The sequence below is a fragment of the Mustela erminea genome, chromosome 5, assembly GCF_009829155.1.
Source record: "Mustela erminea isolate mMusErm1 chromosome 5, mMusErm1.Pri, whole genome shotgun sequence".
Classification (NCBI taxonomy): Eukaryota; Metazoa; Chordata; class Mammalia; order Carnivora; family Mustelidae; genus Mustela; species Mustela erminea.
The window spans coordinates 133,444,827-133,470,672 of record NC_045618.1 but is presented as its reverse complement, the minus strand read 5'-3'; the positions used below and the strand labels follow the sequence as shown (position 1 = coordinate 133,470,672).

The window sequence follows — 25,846 nt, the reverse complement described above, 5'->3', positions numbered from 1 at the left end:
GAGAGAGAGCACAAGCTGGGGGAAAGAAATGGGGGGGAGGGGCAGAGGGAGGAGAAGCAGACTCCCTGCAGAACAGAGAGCCCCACAAGGTGGGGGGCTCCATTCCAACACCTAAGATCATGAGACTTGCTGAAGGAAGACACTTCGGCAACTGAGCCACCCAGGTGATTCCAGAAGCTTCCTTTTAGAGCAGGATGGGGAGCTGTCACTTGTTTAATCAACCAGTGGAGTTAATGAATGCTGTGGCAGAAGAAAGGGAGAGGAAAGATGAAAAGAGGAACAAGGAAAAGGAGATAACGGAGGAGCGACTGTCCTACAGATGTCTCAGTTGGGAGGGACAGGTGAGGTTCTTTATAAAGGATTTGTGACATTCCTGGAGTATTTTGTCGTTATAATACTTTATTAATATGAACAGATCAGCAAAAGCATGAAGGTAAGGAGAATGATGTCCAGCTTCTTCACTGCGAAGTAACAAGTAAACCAATGTAGAAATAGGAGAGGAAAAAGGAGCTGTCGTGGACCCCTACTAAGCTCATTTCTCCCTGTAGCCTTTTCTCCTGTCCTTCCGCTCACCTGAGTCTTGCCTCCTCTTCTCGGTACTACCCAATTCCTTAAAGCAGTGAGATCCAAGCCTGTTCCTGGGTCTCCATGACTACTCCTGCACCTCCCACCCCCACCCCAACTCCTCCAAGACATCTGCTGGGTGCCACACATTTCCTACTAGATGAAGCATATTGTCTTTGAAAGACCCTTATATGTATGTCTTATAAAACCCCTTGTAAACTCCTCGAGCACAAGGGCCATTTCTTCTGCGGCTGCTACATCTCCCACAGGGCAGACCTTCTAAGAGACCCTCTGTTTGGCCTTGCTGACTGACTGAAGAGTTCAGTTGGGCTCTCTTGTTCCTGCCAGCAATGCAGAGTGCACAATAAAGCCCTTTCACTAGGAAGTGACAAAGTCAAAGCTAGAGGAGCTGAGAAAGTACTCGTACAGAATTCTTTATTGTCTCAAATGCCCCTTGGCAGCCAGATCCCAGAATCCTCCTTTTTCACAGACGTGGAAATAACCTCCATATACACGATGGTGCTTTTCGGATTCCTATTTCACTTGGACAGAGTGTGTGAACTGATAAATAAAAACGTGGGTTCCATGTGTCAGGAAAAGGAAAGATTTTCTGTTGTGCAGTTAACTTATATTCCCCCCACCCCCAAGTCCTTTTTTCCCCGGGTCCCATAGCTGTGAGGCATTCATAGTGGAAATTATTGCTTTTCTTTCTTTTTTTTTTTTTTTAAGATTTTATTTATTTGACAGACAGAGATCACAAGTAGTCAGAGAGGCAGGCAGAGAGAGAGGAAGAAGCAGGCTCCTCGCGGAGCAAAGAGCCTGACTCTGGGCTCGATCTCAGGACCCTGGGATCATGACCCCAGCCGAAGGCAGAGGCCTTAACCCATCAAGCCACCCAGGCACCCCGAAGTTATTGCTTTTCATATTGCTGGTGGTAACAGTGCCACTGGAAGAGAGGATGTGATTAGGGGAAGAAAAAGAGAGCAATTCACATCACCTGTATTTTCATCTCTAAATGTCCCAAAGCTTTTTAAGGTGTAAATAGCAATCAGTTCTTAGGAAAGAAAGCTGGAGTCACACTACTTTGACTACTGGTCTCTCCTCTTCCATAGTGATTTTTTTTTTTTTTGGTATTGTTTTGCGATAGGGAAATTGAAGGGACCCCACAAAAAAAAAGTCTGGTTTTATTGATGCGATGTCAATTTTTGCTCCTTTTCCTACTTCTGTTCTGGCTGGGACCTGTACTCCTGCCCTTCATCATGGCTGATAGTACAAATAATGTATGTTCTCCTCGTACAGGTCAAGGAGTTAATGATTTCTTTGGAGTCTTGCAGCACAACGGATAGTATCTAAGGACGATGGACCACGTGGGGTGGTCACGTGCATTTTTCAAGATGACTGACTCCAGGACAACAGTGACGTATGGAGGACACCTGAGCACTCATCCTTGTTTTGACCAGTCCCTGGATGCCAGAGAGGACTCGTACACCAGACTACCGTCCTCAATTAAAAACTCCAGACCCCAAGCTAAGACAGACTCAGGCTTCTTTTCCTTACAGAGTCTCCCAAATGCTCCACCAGTATCTGCTCTCTCTATGCCTTCAATAAACTCTGCTCTCACTTCCTGATTGCTCGAGTTTGATTTCTCTCCTGTGTGAAGCAAGGATGCTCTTGGTTGGTCCTGCAGGACTCCCTCTGGGTGCTGGACCTGGCCTGCCCACATCAGTATGCTCTTACAGAATCCCACCTAATGATGCACAGACAAGGCTGCCCCTCTTCCATCATGTCTAAATCTTTAAAGCATGAGGGTTTCTTAAGTTTCCTGAGAATCGTTGATCAGCATCGTAAAACTACAGTGATGCTTCCAAGGGATCTCAGAGTGTTGATGCCCACCTGCGTGGTGGGAGGGAAAATGATCGTGTCAGCTCGGTCTTCTTGTAACACTCTGGTAAAGACTCTGCTCTAGGGGTGCCTGGGTGGCTCAGTGGGTTAAAGCCTCTGCCTTTGGCTCAGGCTAGACTGGGATCCTGGGATCCCAGGGTCCTGGGATCGAGCCCCGCATCGGGCTGTCTGCTCAGCGGGGAGCCTGCTTGCCCACCCCCGCCGCCGTCTGCCTCTCTGCCTACTTGTGCTCTCTGTCAAATAAATAAATAAATAAATAAAAATCTTAAAAAAAAAAAAAAGAATCTGCTCTAGAATAAGATTAGACTTATAGATTTAAAAAGAAAAAATTCACCAGAGCTGTCTCTTTCCTAGACAAATGGTATTCTAGTTTGGGTTTCAGAGGACTCTATACAGCTTGCAAAGGATGATGGGTCTTTAATATTTCTACTCTAGTAAAACTTGGAGCTCTGACCTATAATTAGTATATAACCTTTCAAGGGTATGGAAAAACAGGCGCAATCACTAATGTGATGTCAATTTTCTTTAACCCTCTGTGTAAATGATGCACACGAAAAAAAACCCAGGACTACTGTTAAATAGAATTTTCTTTATAAACATAATGACAAAGAGACTGTACAACATCAATTTAAAAAACAGAATGTGACTAGGTCTACTGCTGTCTGTCTTGGAGCAAGAGAAGGGCTCATCCTAGAAATGATCAACTTTCCTCCCAGGGAAGGAGGACATAAGCCTGGAAAAAATTTCTCTCTTGAGTATTTACCCAGCTAGACATCTGAGGGGTCAGATCCAAATGGTCCCATCATAATCCTTTTTTCCCGGGCAGTGCGCAGATCTCTCAGAGGTGATGACTGACTTCTGCTTCTTGTGTGTAGGTTCAGGACTGGACTCTGTGACCATGGATTTGGTGTGTGGGGCCTCACAGGCTGCAGAGAAATATTAACACGTGAGTGCCTATGCTGAACATGTAGTTTCATGTAAAAGGTAGACCCAAAGGGAAAGCCTCTTCAGCCACGGTTTATCAGAATAGCTCCATGAACATCTATAATAAATAATAGAATTTATGGCTTCAAGACCTGTCCTCCTTTGACCCCAGTCAGAAGCCTAATGTGGCAAATATGCCCAAATTTCCCACTCAAGAAGGCTTGGGCATCTGTGTGACGACCTTTGGGATTAGCCTGTATTTTTTATGTCTTTACAATTATGCAGAAGTAGCAGCAGCGACGGAACATCCTTGTAGCTATGATTGGAGAGACCTATTCCTGGGATGCGCTGAGGAGGTGGATTCACACAGGGTGAACAGTCCCCAGGGACAGAGCAGTGGTCTACTTCAACCCCATAAACCAATGTAGTGATGGCCATAGTTGAGCTTGTACCTAGGTTATAGCATCCTCAGGAGTCTAGATAGTTCTAATATCTTTTATTTATTTTTAAAAAAAATTTTAAAGATTTTATTTATTTATTTGACAGACAGAGATCACAAGTAGGCAGAGAGGCAGGCAGAGAGAGAGGAAGAAGCAGGCTCCCCACTGAGCAGAGAGCCCGATGTGGGGCTCGATCCCAGGACCCTGAGATCATGACCTGAGCTGAAGGCAGAGGCTTTAACCCACTGAGCCACCCAGGCGCCCAACACTTCTAATATCAATCAAGGTTTCTGCATTACTCCATGGGCTAATAAGAGGGATGTCCTCTGTGGAGAAAAAAAAGGACCTCACACACTGCTGGTGGGAATATAAACTGGTACAGCCACTGTGGAAAACAGTAGGGAGCATTCGCTAAGAGTTAAAAATAGAACTACCATATGATCCAACAATTCCACCTCTGGGTATTTACCCAAAGAAAACAAAAACACTAATTTGAAAAGATACGTACATCCCTATGTTTATTGCAGCATGATTTACAATGGCCAAGACACGGAAGCAGCCCAAGTGTACTTTGATAGACAAATGGATAAGAAAGATGTCACACGGGACGCCTGGGTCGCACAGTTGGTTAAGCAGCTGGCTTCGGCTCAGGTCATGATCCCAGCGTTCTGGGATCGAGTCCCACATTGGGCTTCTTGCTCGATGGGGAGCCTGCTTCTCCCTCTGCCTGTGCCCACCACTCTATCTGCCTGTGTTCGCTCTCTCTCTCTCTGACAAATAAATAAATAAGATCTTTAAAAAGGAAAGAAAGAAAGAAAGAAAGAAAGAAAGAAAGAAAGAAAGAAAGATGTCACACACACACACACACACACAAATATTACACAGCTATAAAAAAGGATGAGATTGTACCATTTTCAACAACATCGATGGGCCTAGAGGGTGTTATGTTGAGTGAAATAAGTCAGATTGAGAAACACAAACACCATATGATTTCACTCATATGTAGAATCTTAAAAAAAAACAATCGAAGGGGTACTACCTGGGTGGCTCAGTCTGCCCAGAGTGACTGATTGATCTTGAGGTCTTGAGGTAGTGAGTTCAAGCCCCACACTGGGCCTAGAGCCTCCTTTTTTTTTTTTTTTTAAGATTTTATTTATTTATTTGACAGAGAGAGATCACAAGTAGGCAGAGAGGCAGGCAGAGAGAGAGAGGGGAGGAAGCAGGCTCCCTGCTGAGCAGAGAGCCCGATGCGGGACTCGATCCCAGGACCCTGAGATCATGACCTGAGCTGAAGGCAGCGGCTTAACCCACTGAGCCACCCAGGCGCCCTAGAGCCTCCTTAAAAAATAAAAATAAATTAAAATAAAAATTGTTTAAATGAATAAACAAAAACAAATAAAAACTAAAGATGAATAAACAAACAAAAAGCAGAATCAGACCTACAAATAAAGAGAACAAACCAATGGTTGCCAGAGGGACAAGGGTGTGGGGAGATGGGCAAAATAGGTGAAGGGCTGTGGCAGATAAGGGCAGCTCTTTCCACTCCCACTCTATCCCGTCCTGTAAGGACCTTACATACACACAGGGGGAGAAGTCTGAGAAGTCTACAAAATGTATGATTTCAGTTATGTGTGACATTCTGGAAGAAGCAAAACTATGAAGATAATTCAAAGATGTGTTATTGCCAGGTGTTTATGGGGAGAGGGGAGGCTGGAATAAGTGAAACACAGATTTTTTTTTTTTAAAGATTTTTATTTATTTATTTGACAGAGATAGAGAGAGAGAGATCTCAAGTAGGCAGAGAGGCAGACAGAGAGAGAGGAGGGAGCAGGCTCCCTGCTGAGCAGAGAGCCCAATGCGGGGCTTGATCCCAGGACCTTGGGATCATGACCTGAGCCAAAGGCAGAGGCTTTAACCCACTGAGCCACCCAGGCGCCCCTGAAACACAGATTTTTAGGAGGTTAAACCATTCTGTATGATACTGAAATGGTCGATACATGGCATCACACATTTGTCAAAACCCATAGAACTGTACAGCACACGGTGACCCTTAATGCATGCAGGTATTAAAATATCATTTAGGAGATGCCTGGGTGGCTCAGTTGGTTAAGCGGCTGCCTTTGGCTCGGGTCATGATCCCAGCATCCTGGGATCAAGTCCCACATTGGGCTCCTTGCTCAGCAGGAAGCCTGCTTCTCCCTCTGACTCTGCCTGCCACTCTGTCTGCCTGTGCTCATGCTCTCTGACATAAATAAATAAATAAATAAATAAATAAATAAATTAAAAAAATATCATTTAGGAGATCAGGGGATCCCAGGAAGGAACGAGACTCTGATGAGATAACTGGAACCTCAACTTAAATATCTTTTGTACAGATAATGTGATGATGATAAAAATATTTGCAAGCATAATTGTATATTAGAATAACATTCTGTATGGAAGTTACTTCAAAACGGAAATGTGAGTTTGTAAGTGGCAAAAAGATAATCCATTTCAATTGTAAAGAAGAGCTTTGTTTACTTTTTTTAACGGATGATGGTGGGCATCAAACTACTACGCTATGTAGATTTGACTGGATGCACTTAAAAGAGTGGCATAACAGTTTTAGTTTAAAACAGCAATGTGGGAGATGCCTGGGTGGCTCAGTCAGTTAAGCATCTGCCTTCAGCCCAGGTCACGATCCCAGGGTCCTGCAATCTGAGCCCTGCTTCGGGCTCCCTGCTCAGTGCAGAGCCTGCTTCTGTCCCTCCTCCTACTCATATGCTCTCTTTCTCTCAAATAAATAATAATAATAAATATAAATTATATGTATATATAACTATATGCAAATATATATGTATAATATAAATAAATAAATAAAATCTTTAAAAACAAAATAAAATAAAATAAAATAGCAATGTGTCAGGTGCCTGGGTAGCTCAGTCGGTTAGGCATCTGTCTTGGGCTCAGGTCATGATCTCAGGGTCCTGGGATCAAATCCCGTGTGGGGCTCCCCACTGAGCAGGGAATCTGATTGAGATTTTCTCTCTCACTCTGCCCCTCCCCCACACATGTACACACACGCTCTCCCTCAAATAAATAAATAAAATCTTTAAAAAAAATAATAAAATAGCAATGTGTAAATGCTGGAATCAATTAGATCCTTTGCATCTATTTAAACTTAAAGCAAAAACACTTTTGTTTTTTAAGATTTTTTTTATTTTTAAGTAATTTCTATATCCAACATGGGGCTTGAACTCGTGACCCCAATATCAAGAGTCACATGTTCTACGGACTGAGCCAACTAGGTATCCCAAAATGAAAATACTTTGGATGTCAATTTAAAAAGTTAAAAAGGTCACAAAGTTTTTCACCATTCTTTCAGAGGATATGTAAGCAAAAGAGTTGGAAGTTCAACATTCTAGACAGCATCTTTAATGATTTATATCAGTACTTGGCAGACTTTTTCTATATATAAAGGGCCAGATAGTAAATATCTTAGGTTTTGAACATCAGACGGCCTGTCTCAAACCTACTCAACTCTGCTGTTGTAGCATAAAAGTAGCTACCGACAGTCTATAATGAATGAATGTGGCTGTGTTCCAATACAGGGTTACTCGTGGGCACAGCCATTTGAGTTTTGTATACATTTTACGTCACAAAATATTATCTCCTTCTGATTTTTCAACCATTCAAGAATATAAAAATCATTCTTAGTCCACAGAATTTATAAACACAGGAGACAAGCTGCATTTGGTCAGAAGGCCACAATTTGTTGACCCCTGATTTATAGTAATCTGGTAAATTAGTCTTATAAATTAGTAAGTCACTAGTCTCAAAACTAGACTGTTATCTGCCTCACATTTGCCAAAGCAAAGGCCTAGTCCTTGAGGCCTTAAGCAAAATAAATCAGAAATATATGAAGTAAAACATAAAAGTTTCTTCTATCACCAATAATCCCATTCCCAGAGGCAACCTCTTTCTTCAGTTTGGAAATGTCTTTCCAGATACTCAGCTATGCAGACACACATATATATGCACACATCATATATGGCTTTAAAGAAGCTAGGGCCCCTGGTTCGCTCAGTCTGTTGAGCAGGTGACTCTTGATCTTGTTCTTGTAAATTCAGGCCCACAATGAGTGTACAGATTGAGTAAAAATTTAAAAAAAAAATTTCAAATAATAAGTAAATAATAAAGAAACCATATATAAATGTATATGAGTTGTGGGTTCTTTAAAAAGATTTTATTTATTTATTTGACAGAGAGAGAGAGTGAGCACATAGCAGGTAGAGGGAAAAGCAGGCTCCCCACTGAGCAAAGAACCCAGTAGGGGACTCCAACCTAGGACCTCGGGATCATGACCTAAGCCAAAGGCAGACACTTAACCAACTGAGACCCCAGGCGCCCTGTGACTTGTGTTTTTTTTTAACAAAAAATAAGACAACATATATTTTGCTATGCAATTTGATTTTTCAAATTACTATATATATTTTTTCTTAGGTGGAGAGGGGCAGAGGGAGAGGGAGAAAGAGGATCTTTTTTTTTTCAAGTTTTTTTTAAAGATTTTATTTATTTATTTGACAGAGATCATGAGTAGGCAGAGAGAGAGAGAGGAGGAAGCAGGCTCCCCGTGGGGCTTGATCCCAGGACCCTGGGATCATGACCTGAGCCAAAGACAGATACTTAACCGACTGAGCCACCCAGGCAGGCACCCTTCAAGATTTTATTTTTAAGTAATCCCTCCACCCAGCATGGGGATTGAACTTACAACCCCAAGATCAAGAGTTGCATACTCCACCAACTGAGCCAGCCAGGTGCACACAGGTGAATATTTTAAAGGACAGATTCCTAAAAGCACAATTACTAGGTTTAAACACATTCAAATTTTTATATTGATGCAGTCATCCAAAAGTTTATACTAGGGTTTCTCAATCTTGATACTATTGACATTTGGGCTGAATAATTCTTTGTTGCAGGGCTGTGCTGTACATTGTAGAATGTTTGTTAGCATCTCTAGCCTCTGCCGGTTAAATGACAGTAGCAACTCCCCTGTTGTGACAACCAAAAGAATGTCTCTAGACAATGCCAAATGTCCGCTGGGGGCAAAATCACTGGGTTGAGAACCATTGCCCTGGACATTTTCCTTTTATCTCACTTCCAACAACCTCTCATATTTTCCTCCCTTCATGATGGAAAAGTACTCAAAGGAACTTGAGTTCTGAATCCAATATGTATCTAGTATGTATCACCTGTGAGGTAATAGAAAAAGTATATATTGGTCCCTCCCACCACCCACTCCTGGCACAGAGCTACTGAAACCCTCATAATTTCCTAATAATAAGAACACTAGGGCTGCCTGGATGACTCAGTGGGTTAAAGCCTCTGCCTTCAGCTCAAGTCATGATCTCAGGGTCCTGGGATCGAGCCCCGCATCGGGCTCTCTGCTCCACGGGGAGCCTGCTTCCCCCCGCCTCTCTCTGTCTGCCTCTGTGCCTACTTGTGATCTCCAACTGTCAGATAAATAAATAAATAAATAAAATCATTTTTTAAAAAAGACTCCCTAAGAGCATTTCTTAGTTCTAATATTTGTCTTTGACCCCTTCCCTGACACAGGGCTCTTAAAACCTTTGTAAATTCTTAAGTGATAAGAGCACCTGGAGCATCTTTTGGTCTATTGAGGTAACCCTAGATGGGCTTCTGGGTTGGGTCTGGTCACCAGAAAGAACACGCCATGATTAGAAGCTTGGGATTTTCGGCCCACCCCTCATCCTTTAGCGAGGGGACAAGGACTAGAAACTAAGTGAATAATTAATCATGCCTGTGACAGGAAGCCTCCCTAAAAGTCCCAACAGTATGGAGCTCAGGGAGATTCTGGTTGGTGAATCCATCCACATCAGGAATGGGACACATACCCCAGCTCCACAGGGACAGAAGCTCCCCCTGTCAGGACCCTCCCAGACCTCCCCACCATGCAGCTCTTGGTCTGGCTGCTCATCTGTCTCCTTTATCATATCCTTAATAAACTTGTCAATGTAAGTGTTTCTGAGTTTTGTGAGCCACCCCGAGAAATTAATTGACCCTGAAGAGGGGGTTGTGGAAATCTCACAACCCTGTTTGATTTGTAGTCAAATTGGACAGAAGTTGAGGGTAACTTGAGACCTACTACTTGTAATTGGCATCTGAAGTAGGGTAGGAACAATCTTGTGGGCCTAAGCCTTACTTAACCTGCGGAATCAGATGCTCTATCTCCAGGTAGATAGTGTTAGAATTTAGTTAAATTATAAGACCCCCACCCCAGCTGGTGCTGCAGAGAATTGCTTGTTGTGGGGGAGAAACCTTCATGGAGCTGGTGACCAGCAGTGTCAGAAGTGAAGTGTCGAGAATGTTCCGTAGGCGAAGTGTAAAGGAGACAAGTCAGACAGACATGGGAGGAGGAAAGAATGGGTTTTCCTTATACAAGAGGGAAAACAGGTTTTTCTAATACATCACCCTCTTGCTATTGAGACAGGGAAACTGAAGGGACCCCATGGGGTAAAAAAAAAAAAAAGCTAGTTTCATTCTTGGCTCCTTTTCCTGCTTCTTTTCTCATTAGGACCTGCACTCCTACCCTGTACCACAGCTTCTAGTACAAATAATGTATGCCCTCCTTGTAAGGGCAAGGAGTTAGTGATTTCTTTGGAGGCCCCCGGCACATGACCAGAGGGGTGGTCATGTACATTTTTCAAGACCCCTGACTCCAGACACCAAGACCCCTAGCTCCAGGGCATTAGTGACTTATTAGGAAGACGACCTGAGCACTCGTCTTTGTTTTGACCAGTTCCTGCATACCCGACACATACACCAGACTACTGTCCTCAATAAAAACTCCAGACCCTGAGCAAAGACAAGACTTCTCCTTCTTTCCTTTCCGAGTCTCCTGGACTCTCTGTCTGCACCTGCACTCTCTCTGTCTTCAATACACTTTGCTCTCACTTCCTGCTGGTCCAGTGTGAAGCCAAGGACCCTCCTGGCTGGTTCTGAGGACCCCCTCTAGGTCCAAAGACCCAGATAGCTGGTGTCATTACAGGCTAAAGTATGTCCCCCTCCTTCCCAAATGTTGACGTCCTAATCCCCAGAATCTATCTGGAGAGAGTAAAGTGTACCTTAGTCCAATATGACCGGTGTCCTCATAAAAGAAGAGGAAATTTGGACACAGATTTTTACAGAGGAGAGATGGTGTGAAAATAGGGAGAAGATAGCTTTCCACCAAGACAAGGGGCCAGCTCTCAGAAACCAACTCTGCCAATACCTCAATCTCACACTTTCATTCTCCGCAGCTGTAAGAAAATACATTTTTGTTTATGCCAACAAGTCTGTGGTATTTTGTTATGACAGCCCTAGCAAATTCTTATACCCTCCCAGTGTATTTGAATTTTAGATAAAGAATGAGTGAAAAAAATCAATGACTGATCCAAAGGAATAACTATCTGGCAATGGGTTTTGGCAGGGGAGATAATTTGGGGCATTTTCCTGAGAGGCTTCAGATCATTCTATGTAAGCTTAAACATGGAGTTGGCTTTATTTAACTTGTTTAATTTCTATAGCAGCTTCTCTGATGAACAAGTACTGATTTCTATAATCTTAATGTCAGTTTCCTTTTATTTATGTATTTATTTATTTATTTAAAGATTTTTATTTATTTGACAGAGATCACAAATAGGCAGAGAGGCAGGCAGAGAGAGAGGAGGAAGCAGGCTCCCTGATGAGCAGAGAGCCCCATGTGGGGTTCGATCCCAGGACCCTGGGATCATGACCTGAGCCAAAGGCAGAGGCTTTAACCCACTGAGCCACTCAGGTGCCCCTCCTTTGATTTATTTAAAGGGGAATTCTGTTGATTCAAAAAAACCAGAAGAGCAAGACAGGCAATGATTCAAGATCATGAAAATGAGATGAGTTTGGGAAAGTGAAGTTTGTTGCTTAGAAAACACTATTTCTGGGGCACCTGGGTGGCTCAGTGTGTTAAAGCCTCTGCCTTAGGCTCAGGTCATGATTCCAGGGTCCTGGGATCCAGCCCTGCATCAGGCTCTCTGCTCAGCAGGGAGCCTAATTCCCCTTCCTCTCTCTCTGCCTGCCTCTCTGCCTACTTGTAATCTCTGTCTGTCAAATAAATAAATAAAATCTTAAAAAAAAAAAAAAAGAACTTTACTCCATGTCACTCAATTGTATTTCTGGAGATAGTTGTTAATATCTGCTCTTACAGTGAGAACTAAGTAGCACCACAGGAAAAGTGATGAAATTTAAAATAAGTCAGGCTCCAAAAGATGCCTCTCGGTCACAAGGGAATCTCAAAGACAGGTAGCAACAACATCCTTTGAGGAAATCACAAAATGTTGAAAAAAGAAAAAGATGAAGTTACAGAAAGGACTGGGAGGAGGAGATGTTTGTACAGGATGTGGAAAAGATACATTTACAGCTGTCTTCTAGCAGCCTTTATACCCTCCCTTTGTGAGCCAAGGAGTACAGCTCTTTCCCCTAGTTCACTGCAGAATGTGTCCCTGCTGATTTACTTAAACTTCTACAAACATACGCAAAAATCTTAATCTCCCCCCCCCCATTCTGAGGTCCTCCAAACCAGGCTAGAGGCACACATACCACCTTATAGGGCTTTGCTCCATAATAATAAATTATTATTACTAAGCTATCATTTTTTTAAGCGTTTAGCTCTGCAGCAGATCCCGTGCTAAGTGCCTTACATGCATTCTTTTATCCTCCCAACAACTCAATGAAATAGGTTCAATTATTATTCCCATTTTACAGATGAGATTACTGAGACCTGAGAGAGTAACCTGACTCAGCTAATGCCACAGATAATGAGTGAGCAGGAACCAGAAGTCCTCTCCTTGAAATCCCACCATCCTTGAAAGAGTTTACAGTTTAGGAAGGAAAATGACAAGTACATAATACACAAATACAAGGTGCAAAGTGCTAAGTTCACGTGAAAGGGTCAAGGACAGCATTTAGGGGAAGCAGCGTGAGTAAAGGTATGGCGAACAGGCAAGGAACAGCAAATAGCTGAACTTCTAGAAGTAGAGCTTAGGGGAATTGTGAGTGATAAAGCTATAACATTTCATGACTTCAGACCCTAGCTAAGGAGCTTGGATTTCTTGATTAAGTACAAGATGAATTTCTGAGTGGGGCACTGGCAAATCTGGGGCCACAACTTCAGAAAACGAATGTTGTTGCTACCTGTGTTACCAACTGGTATAGGGAGAGATCAAAGTTAGAGACCAGCTTGGAGACTACTTATAATCGACCAAGGTTTCTTGGTCTCAGAACAAGTGACAGTTTGGGTAAGGTAATTATCTGGTGGGGGAAGGTGTCCATTGCACTGTAGGTGTTTAACAGCATCTCTGGTCTCTACCCACTGCATATTTTAACAATCTACCCCCACCCCAAGCGTTTCCTGGGAGGCAAAACCACCCCAGTTGAAGACCATTGTAATAGACTATATTACAGTCATAAATTTAAAAGGGAGTGTGTGACATGTGTAGGGGTAAAACCTAAAAGCTTTGGCAAGGGTTCAGATAAGGAATTTGACTGAAGAGGATGGAAGGATCAAACAGATGTAGTCCAACATACTCCTAATTGTTTGCAACACTGTACACTCTTCAGAAGGGCAATTTGGTAAACCCTTTTGGAGGGAGTTTGGAAAAACCTACCAACAATTACAAAAGCTCTCTTGCCCTTTGACCCAGCAATTCCATTCCTGGAAACTTAACTCAAATGATTCAAATGAAGACATAATCTTCATGAACAAAGCAACAATATTTACAGGGAATAGTGACTGTGGTGCTATCCTCAACAACTGCACCCTCTTGCCTACCACATTTTATAGCCCCTATTAAACGAGAGGCTCAGAACTAAGAGGTCAATTTAGGATTCAAAGAAGGTGTGATAGAAGATTCTGAGGCGAGAAGCCCAAGCTAATGCAACAAAACTCCACATGGGTGGAAAGGGCAGATATCGAGAACGCAAGTAGAAAAGCTCATAACTTCTTTCCCATATCACAGAGAGGCCAATGACTGACATTCTGTATATCCTTGCATTCTTTTTTTTTTTAAAGGTAGGCTCCACCCCCAGCGTGGGGCTTGAACTCACAGCCAGGGACTCCCCCCACCCCCAAAAGGCTGAGATTTTTGTATTGGTCAAAGGAAGTTAGGAAATTAGGGAGTCAGCGACATCATCTGCTGAGAAAGAAGAGCCGGTGGAACCGAGGCGTGAACTTTGCCTGAGGAATCTCGATCTTTGCCCAAGGACATTCTGTGAAAATAAGAATTGTGTGCTTTCCCGTGCAAAGTTGCTAGGGAGCACGCTGCTCAGAAATGAGGACGTCTTGGGAACACTCCAGGACACAGAGATTAAAGAAGGAAAGAAGAGTTAATAAAGAAGACAACGTTCTTTCTCCCGGAGTCCCCAGCAGTTTGGTTTTTAAATTGCCCAGCAAATGTGGAGCCCTTACAAATTCGCGAGGGACACCGCTACTCCGGAGAGAAGCCGGGTACTGCCCGCAGGGCGAGCGGGAGGCGCCCGGTGAGAGAATGGGAGGCGTGGCCAGCCGGGAGGCCGCGCCCCCTTCCCAGCGTGCCTCGCAGCCGCTCTCCGCGAGATCCTTTCCACCCAGGCCGGCCGGCCTCCGAAGGGGTTCCCGCCATGGACGGGCTCCGGGCCAGCACCGGGCTGCTGAGGCGCGGGAGGTTGAGACGCCGGCGCCAGTCGCAGCCACACAGCGGGTCGGTGCTGGCCCTGCCCCTAAGGCCCAGGAAAATCCGAAGGCAGCTAAGGAGAAGCGTGGCATCCCGCATGGCCGCACTGAGGGCCCAGACGCTGCCCAGCGAGGACTCGGAGGACTCGAGGGTGGAGTCGGCGGTAGATGATCAGGGGGACCCGCTGCCTGGTGGGGCGGCGGCCATCCCCGATGCGGCCCGGCGAGAGCCGTATGGCCACCTGGGGCCTGCAGAGCTGCTGGAGGCCTCGCCCGCGGCTCGCTCCCTCCAAACCCCTCGCTCCCTGGCGGAGGGGCAAACCCCGCCCGCCCGCCTGGTGGAGGCGCAAACCCCGCCGGCCCGCCTGGTGGAGGCGCCCGCCCTGCCCGCGCGCCTGGTGCCGGCTTCCGCGCCGCCCGCGCGCCTGGTGGACGTGCCCGCCGCGCCCGCCCGCGTGGTGGAAACCTCGGCCCTGCTGTGCAGTGGCCAGCACTTGGCGGCCGCCCCGCCGTCCGCAGCCCCCGCCACGCTGTCCGGGCCACAGGTGGACAGCACGGGCGGGGAGCTGGCCTGGGACTCCCCGCTGCAGCGCGTCCTGGCCGAGCTGAACCGCATCCCAAGCAGCCGGCGGCGGGCGGCGCGCCTCTTCGAGTGGCTCATCTCGCCCATGCCGCCGGACCACTTCTACCGGCGCCTGTGGGAGCGGGAGGCGGTGCTGGTGCGGCGGCAGGACCCCGCCTACTACCAGGGGCTTTTCTCCACCGCAGACCTGGACTCCATGCTGCGCCACGAGGACGTGCAGTTCGGGCAGCACCTGGACGCTGCTCGCTACGTGAACGGGCGGCGCGAGACCCTGAACCCGCCCGGCCGCGCGCTGCCCGCCGCAGCCTGGTCCCTGTACCAGGCCGGCTGCTCCCTGCGCCTCCTCTGCCCGCAGGCCTTCTCGACCACCGTGTGGCAGTTCTTGGCTGTGCTCCAGGAGCAGTTTGGCAGCATGGCAGGCTCCAACATTTACCTCACGCCCCCCAACTCGCAGGGCTTTGCCCCTCACTACGACGACATCGAGGCTTTTGTGCTGCAGCTGGAAGGTAGGAAGCTCTGGCGCGTCTACCGCCCCCGGGTCCCGACGGAGGAGCTGGCGCTGACCTCCAGCCCCAACTTCAGCCAGGACGACCTCGGGGAGCCGGTGCTGCAGACCGTGCTGGAACCTGGAGATTTGCTCTATTTTCCTCGGGGCTTCATCCACCAAGCCGAATGCCAGGATGGAGTGCACTCCCTGCACCTCACCTTGTCCACGTACCAGCGCAATACCTGGGGCGACTTCCTGGAGGCCGTACTGCCTCTGGCAGTGCAAGCTGCCATGGAAGAAAATGTAGAGTTCCGAAGGGGTCTCCCGCGAGACTTCATGGATTACATGGGGGCCCAGCACTCGGATTCTAAGGATCCACGAAGAACGGCTTTCATGGAGAAGGTGCGAGTCCTGGTTGCCCGCTTGGGACACTTTGCCCCTGTCGATGCTGTGGCTGACCAGCGAGCCAAAGACTTCATCCACGACTCTCTGCCCCCTGTGCTGACTGATAGGGAGAGGGCGCTCAGTGTTTACGGGCTCCCAATTCGCTGGGAGGCTGGCGAACCTGTGAACGTGGGGGCCCAGTTGACAACAGAAACGGAGGTGCACATGCTTCAGGATGGGATAGCCCGGCTGGTGGGGGAGGGAGGCCATTTGTTTCTCTATTACACAGTGGAGAACTCCCGTGTTTATCATCTGGAGGAGCCCAAGTGCTTGGAGATATACCCTCAGCAAGCTGATGCCATGGAACTCTTGCTCCGCTCCTACCCAGAGTTTGTGAGAGTAGGGGACCTGCCCTGTGACACTGTGGAGGACCAGCTTTCCTTGGCAACCATGTTATATGACAAGGGGCTGCTGCTCACCAAGATGCCTCTAACCTGAACTAGTTCCTGGTTGATTGCTGGAAGCAAGACAGTGGTGATTCTCTCTTAACCACCATTACCACCTTTTTTGCGGGGGCTGGGAGAGGTTGGGGGGGGGGACTCAGGTACTTTGAGAACCGTTTACCTTTAGGACTGCTTACATTTACCTTTAAGACTGCTTTAATGTCACAAATTTCAGACGGTTTTCTAGGAATCAACACTTCACCTAGGCACAAAAGTAAAAGCAGACGTTGGAGGTGGCAAAAAGGAGCTCTTGCTGCAGAAGTAACTTTGATCCTGATCATTTCAGAACACCAGCCTCATCGTCACCCCCAGGCCTCAGTGTGCTGTGTCATTCTTCTTGAGACATGAGATATTTTTATTTGGAATTTGCATCCTTCATTTGAGTTCTCTTTCCTCAGTTTGCAGGGAGGGTTGGGGCTAGTATCCTGTTTGTGACCGTGAGTTTGTGTGAATGTTAGAAAAGTTATTAAAGTGCCAAAGACTGTTTCTAGATTATTTTTTTTTAAGACTAGATTATTATGTGACCTGGTTTGAAGGAACTGGGTTGGGGGAGATAGGGAAAATCTATAATGGCTGAGATGAAAGGTAACTTGGGATGGTTGTAGGATTGGGGCAATTCTGTAACTTGAGGGGTAATTTATTTTAATCATGCTACTTGAGCCCCAAACAGCACAATCCTACTGGAAAAGTTAAGAGTGAACTGTGTTTTTGCTCAGTGCTTGCTAGCATCAGTAGCTGGCATTGCTCCCAAAGGGGCAGCATGTCACCTACTTGTGCCTCAGTCAATCATCTGGTAGCAAGCTGGCCATGAAGGAAGGCTGGTGTTCCAGTTACTTTCCACTCTCATTTTTTTTCTGGCAGTGGAAGAATCTTCCCCAAACCTGGCAAGTGAATATTCTCATGGTTGGTGGAAGAGAGCCCGGTGTACCAGAGCGAGCCCTGGACTTGGAACCAGAAGACCTGGGTTTGGGGTGGTGGCTGGTAGGCAGCCAACTGAATGATCTGAGGCTGCTGCTACGCCTGGGCACAGATTTTGTAAGTACATTTTGGTACAGCTTGGTATCTGCACTTCATTTAGGTTGTGTCTGGAACTTTAAGATCCTATCACCATAACTGACAGGTGCAGTTACATAAGGTTGAGAACTTTATGAAGTTTTTTGTTTTTTTTTAATGGATGTACATAAAGTGAGAGCTCTCTCCAACCACTTTCCAGAGGTAACTGCTATTAAAAGATAAACTTACAAGGCTTTGTTTGGATGCTTAATCAAATGTAACAGTAGTTTTTGTTCTGTTTCCCAACCTCTCGTTTTTTTTTTTACCTAACTTTTAAATCCGTTCAATTAGAACTACCTCATTCTTTTTTCTTTTCTTTTCTTTTTTTTAAGGGACAAAACAGCAAATAATAAAAGCCAGGGAGCAGGCAGGAAAAAAATAAAAGGACTGAGAGGATGGTGGCCAAAAATGAAAGGTAGCAGCTTTCCTGACTTATCCTACAGGGCTAGAAACTAAACTCCCCAGATGTCCAGATCCCATAAGAGGCTTTTAAAGGAGTCAAGGTGTACAACTCACCCTGTGGAAACCTACCGTGAAAAGTTTCTTGTAGAAAAGTATGGAGTTTGAGTGGTTTTTGCCCCTCCTTGGGTTGCAAGTAAACACGTTTTGTTTCTTCCTTCATTTTTCCTATGACCCTCTCCATCTTGAATATTTTCTGGGTCAGCAAATCCTTTTGGCTTAGTGTTTGAATCTAGATCAGAAGAAATGATGTTGAAAAAAATAACTATTAGGCTGCAAATAATCAAAAACCATTAATAAAGTAACTTATTGCATTGTGCTTATTGGTATTAGGTGGTACAGTCCCTCAGCATTCTTCTGATGTTTGTTGCACATTTTTTAGACCTGTGAATGAAAAATCTATTTTAGCTTTTTGGGCATGATGAAAGGAACATGCTAGGAAATGCTTGGTTGGTGTGAAGCTGGTTTTGTGAATTACAGGAAGAAAGAATCTTACATTTTTAAAGTCTTTGTCCCTCTCTTTCTTCAACTCATCTAACAACTTTGAAAAATTAGAACTACCTGTTCAGCTAGAGCACCCCTTTGGCAAAACCCCAGTTTAGGGATTAAGGAAAGTTAAAAGGTAAAAATCAAGGGTGCTAGCTCCTGTCACTCTTCCTTCTCTAGGTCTACTTGTAAAAAAGAACAACGTGGGTTTAGTTGATGGCAGGGAGAAAATGGGAAGGGAAGGAAGAATAAGTATTTCAGAACTAATAGCCCATTTCGAGGATTACTTGATAGGGCTGTAGGATTATTGTTTTTACTTTGTCTTTACTAGGATTTTAAAAGTTTTTTTGTTTTTGTTTTTGTTTTTTTTGACACTCACACACACACACACACACACACACACAGAGATCACAAGTAAGCAGAGCAGCAGGCAGAGAGAGAGTGGGGAAAGCAGACTCCCCACCAAGCAGAGAGCCCGAAGTGGGGCTTAATCCCAGGACCCCGAAATCATGACCCAAGTCGAAGGCAGAGGCTTAACCCACTGAGTCACCCAGGTGCCCCTTTACTAGGATTTTATAATCTGATTTTTGCATAAATGTTTTGTATCTTCAGAAAATATAGTACCTGTGTGGTTGTAGAAAGTATTTCTCTGATGGAGAAAAGGGTCTGAGGAACTCTGAGATTTCTGAATTTTCTCTTGAAAACATAGCTTGCACTTAACTTACCCTGTTCCTGATCTTCTGAAGCATTTCTTGGTTTCCTACATTTTCTAAGTTGAGTATCTTCATTGCCTGATGAATTTCCCTGAAAGATAAAAGGAACTTCTTAGATCATTCTTACCCTTTTTTTTTTTTAAAAGATTTTATTTATTTATTTGACAGACAGAGATCACAAGTAGGCAGAGAGGCAGGCAGAGAGAGAGGAAGGGAAGCAGGCTCCCTGCTGAGCAGAGAGCCTGACAAGGGGCTCGATCCCAGGACCCTGGGATCATGACCTGGGCCGAAGGCAGAAGCTTAACCCACTGAGCCATCCAGGTGCCCCCATTCTTATCCTTTTTTTATTAAATTTAGAAAGTTGGGGTTGGAAGGGCAGAGGGAGAGTGAGAAGGAGAGAGAATTCTAAGCAGGCTCCATACCTAGCACAGAGCCTGACCCAGGGATTGACCTCACGACCCTGAGATTGTGACCCGAACTGAAATCAAGAGTCAGATGCTTAACCAGCTGAGCCACCCAGGTGCCCCAGATTGTTCTTACTCTTTTTTTTTTTTTTTCTTCTTTAAAGATTTATTTACTTTTTGAGAGAGAGAGAAAAGGCGAGCTGGGGGTGGGGCAGGGGGGTGGCCACAAAGGGAGAAGCTGACTCCTCACTGAGCAGAGAGCCTGATGTGGGACTCGATCCCAGGACCCCAGGATCATGACCTGAGCCAAAAGCAGACACTTAACCACCTGAGCCACCCAGGTGCCCAGATTGTTCTTACTCTTTTTTTTTTTTTTAAGAGTTTATTTATTTGTGTGTGTGTGTGTGTGTGTGTGAGAGAGAGAGAAACAGCAAGCTGGAGTGGTGGGGGGAGAGGGGCAGAGGGAGAAGCAGACTCCTCATTGAGCAGGGAGCCCAATGCAGGACTCAATCCCAGGACCCCAGGATTATGACCTGAGCCAAAGGCAGACACTTAACTGAGCCACCCACGTGCCCAGATTGTTCTTACTCATTAAAAAAAAAAAAAAAGGGTGGAAAATAGAGAAGTAGGAATCAAGAATCCTAAATTCCAATCCTAACTGTGGTTTTGCTTAGCTTTATCTGCAAAAATGGTATGTTTAGCTTATAAGGATGTTGTGTAGTTTTTTTTTTTTAAAGATTTTATGTATTTATTTGACAGAGAGAAATCACAAGTAGACAGAGAGCCAGGCAGAGAGAGAAAGAGGGAAGCAGGCTCCCTGCTGAGCAGAGAGCCCGATGCGGGACTCTATCCCAGAACCCTGAGATCATGACCTGAGCCGAAGGCAGCGGCTTAACCCACTGAGCCACCCAGGCACCCCTGTTGTGTAGTTTTTAAGGCTATATATTGGAAGACACTAATGGTACCATTTATTGAACACTCATGGTGGATACGAAACATATCATTTCTTTAATCATCACCACAGACCCATAAGGTAGATGATTATTTGCATTTGATATCTGAAAAAATGAGCTCAGAATGTTTAAGTAACTTACCCATGTTTACATAACTAGTGTATGCCTGAGCTGGGATTCAAATTCTGTTCTTTTTTTTTTTTTTTTAAAGATTTTATTTATTCATTTGTCATAGAGAGAGAAGCGAGAGCAAGCACAGGCAGACAGAGTGGCAGACAGAGGCAGAGGGAGAAGCAGGCTCCCTGCTGAGCAAGAAGCCGGATGTGGGACTCGATCCCAGGACGCCGGGATCATGACCTGAGCCAAAGGCAGCCGCTCAACCAGCTGAGCCACCCAGGCGTCCCCAAATTCTGTTCTTTTTAACTCTAAAGCCTGTCATCACGGTAGGCACTTGAAAAATGTTAGCTGAATAAATGAATTATTTAAAGCCACCTGGGATAGAGAACAGCTACATGCATGATATGACCTGACTTCCCATTTAATTTAGGCTAGTTTTTCTGTTACCCACTTAAGTGGGTGGGTGAATGGCACAAGTGAGCCTGTGCTTTTACAGCCATTAGGCACCCTGGAAAGGCAGGGATGTATTCTGTTAACAAGGACGGGAGAGTCGGCAGTACAAGAGGTCATGGCAGGAATCAGGTTTAGAGCTTACTTTAGAACAGCCTCATGGTTCTCTAGGAGCAGCACATCTAGGAATGTGTCCCTGACCCGGTCCCCTTGAAGATCAAGGGCTAGGATGCTACGGCAAGCTTCTAGTCGTACACCTGGTGACTCTTCATAATGGATGGCCCAGAGCAGGAGGTCTGTCAGCTGGGGACTCACTTGGCCAATGTGACCCAAAGCTGCAGAGATTAGAGGGCAGCAAGTTCCACTGTCACTTAAGATGGAGTTGGCTATATTCTAACATCCAGAAATGGCCTTATTAACAAATAACAGCAATAATATGTAGATAGCAGCCTGCTAAATTAAGTATTGCAAATATTGAACTATTTTGTTAATACCTTCTCTTTTGGATGACAGTTAATTATCATTAGAATTTTAGGGATGGGTTAGAGTAGGACATCTCAGAAGGATTCCTGTGGGGATGAGGAGGGAGGTCCTATCCCATCCTTGCCCATTAGGATGTGAGACTATACTAATTATTTATGTAGGGATGAGATATGGGGCAGATAACTCCGAAGACTAACCTAGTCCAGGCAATACAATGGGGAAAGGAGACACAATTATTTAACAGGTTTACCTAAAGCAAAGATAGTCAACAAGAGAAGGAATGCCAAAAATCCTTAAAAAGAAACTCTAGGAAAGTTTGACGGCAGGGTTTTAAGTTGCCAGCAGTCTTTTGAATCTGGTCTTTTACAGAGTCCTGTAGTTGAAAACTCCAGAGCAAGTGTATCCAATTGTGGATACCTACTTAGAACTTATTACTAATTCTGTTGGTGGGGACTGTCTTGTTAGCCCTTCTTCTTAACAGGTTTGACATAAACCTAGACACAGGATCCTTAGTGAGAATTAAAAAGAAAATAATCTTCAATTTCTCAGGCAAGAACTTCTGAGAAGGTGTATCCATCTCTACCCCTATAGTCTACTCCCTTCCTAGAGAGAGTCTGGGAATTTATACCAGCACCTGGGAAGGTGTTTGAGGTTGAGAAGCTGGGGCTATTCCCATACTACCTTGAATGGCAAATGCCTTGATTTTCCAGTAAGGATCCCTCTGTACCAGATTCAAAAGGCAGTCGAGGACCTGGGATGAATAAAAGAGCAATGTTGAGTGGAGAGGATCAGAACAAGAATGAACTAGAGACAGGGACCCGTCTTACCTCTGAAATGTGCTATCACTGAAAAGTGGGCTTCTATCACTTCTAGTGACGAACGAGCCAGAAGCTGAAGTACTAGCCTGCACACATGGTGTATTAGCCGAATTATCTCCTGTCTAGATTGACTGTCCTCAGCCCACAGTTCTCTGGTTAAACAGGCTTCTTTAGAACACCTACAATCAGATTTTCCCCTAATCACTAGGGATTATAACTCCATTCACTGGAGTTGATCCTAAAGCCTGTAACTGAGGTGAGAACAGGATTCAAGGATGTGCTCTCGAGTTAAATCTGGGCTAGCTGGGAGTTGAAAAGGGTCCCAACTGACTCATCGATGTGGCCCGTCTACCCCCTCACCTTCCTGATTCTGATCTTTCATGTGGGGTGTCCACAGAACGGTGCGTGCAGTATTCCCAACAAGGGAAGCTCAGGGTGATGCCCTCTTCAGGTTAATCAGGTGAATGGCGATGTATTTCTCTGACTCACCATCTTATCTCGGATCTGCAGGGCGCCTGCTGCCAAACAGGCTGCCCGCCGAACTGCCATGAAGTTGTCGGAGAAGCAGTTCAGGAAGCTTGGGAGAAGCCTGGCAGTCATGAGCTGGAGCCCACCAATCAGGGAGAGAGCTTCCACACGCTCCTGGAAATTTCCTTGACTCAGCTTGACTCTGGAAGGCACAAGTGCTTTTATTTTGCCTCCTTGAACTTTTGGCATTCCCACCACCACCACCACGAATGTCCTCAAGATAAAAACCCAACCTCTGTCAGCTCTCCATTATCCATTCCCACCTTTTCCTAGTCAGCCTTACGCCAGGAAGTTAAGTTTCACGGGGGAGAGATCTCAACTGTCTTAATTCAACCCCTATTAGTAGCATGTGCTGGGCACTAAACTATATTGAATGGCTCAGTGAAGGAAACTTCCACACGTGTCCCTATTGCTCAGTCAAGTTCTCTTCACTGTCCTCCCCTGTGCCACTTTCATTTTTATATTTGGATTTGGCTCCCAGCCTGGAATGTCTTTCCTTCTCTCTGTCTATGTAGTCTGATCCATCCTCCATGAAAGTTGACCTTACGAAGCATTTGTGTATCTTGCCTGTATAATCAGAATCATGTCATACCTTTGAACTCTCAAACACCCAAAACGGTGCTTAACACCTAATGGGCACTCTGATTCTTTCCTTAGCCACATTGTTGGTGTCTATAGGAACTGGTAACTTTTTATTTTTAAAACAATCCTGCAGTGGGACCCAGTACGATGCTGAACATACGAAGCAGCTCAACAGATGCCAGCTGGCCGGATCCCCGAACACTTACGAACAGAAAAGTTTCACTGAGTTCATGTTTAACTAGGTCTTACCTAATGGTGTTGTACACCTCTTTCCCAAATTTCATTCGCCCCACAGCTTGGGCTGCTGCATGTCTTACTTCCTTATTCCAGTCACTCAGCATCATCTGGATCAACTTATATTTCATATCCTGTAAATAGGAGTAATAATTAGCTACCATTTATTGAATGCCGGTTTTGGGCTTGGTACTGTGCCAGGTGTTTGCACCCATCACGTAATCCTCCCTGACAATCCAGTGAAGCAGATTACAATTTACAGGAGACAAAATGGAGGCTTAGGTTTACTTGCCCATGGTTAACCTGTTTCTGCTAGAGCTAGGTAGGATTCAAGGCCCAGTCTGTTTTCTAAGCTTATGCTTAACACTGCTATATTGTCAGAACCAACGTTTTCTGTCCTTGAGGGACTTAACATTTGATGGTTATGCACTAGTAGGGTGATAACTCCTCCCAGTTTGCCTGGGACTTTACTGGCCTATGTCCTGGACAAACCTGGACAGTGGGCCACCCTGTATATCAATACTTCATTCAGAAGGGATGAGACCGAGATTACTGCAGTTGTGGTTCATGATTGTGTCAATGTGCCCAAGCTATTCTCCCTGCCTGAAACATCTCTTCCACCCCCACGTGGTGGAACGTCTCCCTCCTGTTTGAGGATTTCTCTCAGACAGTATGTTTGCATCCCCAGTGCTGGCCTAGTGCCAAGTATGTAGGCTGTGGTCAGACCCTGCTTCCTGAATGAATGAAGGACTGATGGACATAGTGCTTTTCTCTCATTCCAGCAACCTGACGTGAAGTTCTCACCTTTGCCACGTCAGTCCCCTGCCAGCTCTGCAGTTGGCAATCCTGAGTGACCGGTGCTAAGGAGGTGAGTGTGCAAATGAATTAGATGTTGTTAAAATGCAGATTCTGATTGAGTGAGCCTGAGGGGAGATCCTGCTCTTCTCACAACCTCCCAGGCGTTGCCTGTGCTGCTGGTCAGGATTTCAGAGCAAGGGTTCATGGCAACTGGGGCAGAATTAACCCGGACTAAAACGTCTTCAGATGATAATACCAAATGACCAGATTTTGTGCTTTCCACTCAAAATGTGAGGGTCCAAGGGTGGAGGGTCTTAACTTCTCAGGGCAGTGGTGGTGTTCTGGGACATTTTGGAGGTACTGAGTGTCATAAGGAAAAGATACAGTGGCACATAGGAAGAAGGGGAAACCCCCCATTTGGACAGCTGAAGATGATTAAAAAGTAATGGGAAGAAACAGGTCGGGTGAAAGCTCAAATGATGGTCAGGGTTTCCGCCCCCTGGAAGTCCCTCTTCAGTTCCGACTAAGTCTTGCGCAGCTGTTCCACACTCCTTCCCCCAGGTGATAGGTTCAGCCTACACTAATGTCTCTCTCTGAAAAATTATGAGTGTACTGTACATGTATCACTTGTTCTTGAATCATTTGTGTATGTTGTCATTCCAACTGTCAATCTTTTTAAAGTAGGGACTGTGTTTTATACCTTCTCTATGTGCTGAACACTCAGAGCCAACATAGACACTGGTATGATTGGGCTGTTGGGTAGTTTAAGTAAGTGCTTCTCAAACTCTCTGGTGAAGGACCAGTTTTGGCGGGGGCGGGAGGGTAAGGAACGTCACTTGCTGGTATTTATACAGTACATTCACGTTAAGGCAATGCCAAAGTACTATAAGAGTTTCTAAATTTTCCTAGGGTTTTTTGCTTATTTCATTGTGAGTGAGTTACAACTGTTGCTAAGAAGCAAGTGCCTTGAGTCTGAAAGACATGTTGGCATATAAAGATAATCCTGGGTTAGGACTAAGGTAGCAAGGTAGAGACAAAGATCTGCTCGGTAAGAATGGGATACTAGGGGCACCTGGGTGGCTCAGTGGGTTAAAGCCTCTGCCTTCAGCTCAGGTCATGATCCCAGGGACCTGGGATCGAGCCCTGCATCAGGCTCTCTGCTCAGGAGGAAGCCTGTTTCTTCCTCTCTCTCTGCCTGCCTCTCTGCCTACTTGTGATCTCTGTCTGTGAAATAAATAAATAAAATCTTTTAAAAAAT

At 45.4% G+C, this 25,846-nt stretch overlaps 2 protein-coding genes across 2 annotated transcripts in view; one reads left to right on the top strand and one right to left on the bottom strand.

Moving 5' to 3' along the window:
- Positions 1-3,067: 3,067 nt before the first annotated feature.
- The window catches only part of HEATR4 (HEAT repeat containing 4), a 35,784-nt gene continuing 13,005 nt past the window's right edge, over positions 3,068-25,846 (bottom strand). The window contains exons 9-16 of the mRNA XM_032345010.1: positions 23,806-23,924; positions 22,936-23,116; positions 22,310-22,379; positions 21,291-21,480; positions 19,234-19,312; positions 18,095-18,254; positions 16,654-16,712; positions 3,068-3,392 (exon numbers count right to left, since the gene is read on the bottom strand). Coding sequence (XP_032200901.1) covers positions 3,234-3,392; positions 16,654-16,712; positions 18,095-18,254; positions 19,234-19,312; positions 21,291-21,480; positions 22,310-22,379; positions 22,936-23,116; positions 23,806-23,924 — 1,017 coding nt within the window. The 3' untranslated portion in view covers positions 3,068-3,233. The remainder of the gene's footprint in view (positions 3,393-16,653; positions 16,713-18,094; positions 18,255-19,233; positions 19,313-21,290; positions 21,481-22,309; positions 22,380-22,935; positions 23,117-23,805; positions 23,925-25,846) is intronic.
- RIOX1 (ribosomal oxygenase 1) lies at positions 14,413-17,005 on the top strand. Its single transcript, XM_032345011.1, has one exon. It carries the CDS (start codon positions 14,502-14,504, stop codon positions 16,503-16,505), a length of 2,004 nt encoding a protein of 667 aa, XP_032200902.1. The 5' UTR covers positions 14,413-14,501; the 3' UTR covers positions 16,506-17,005.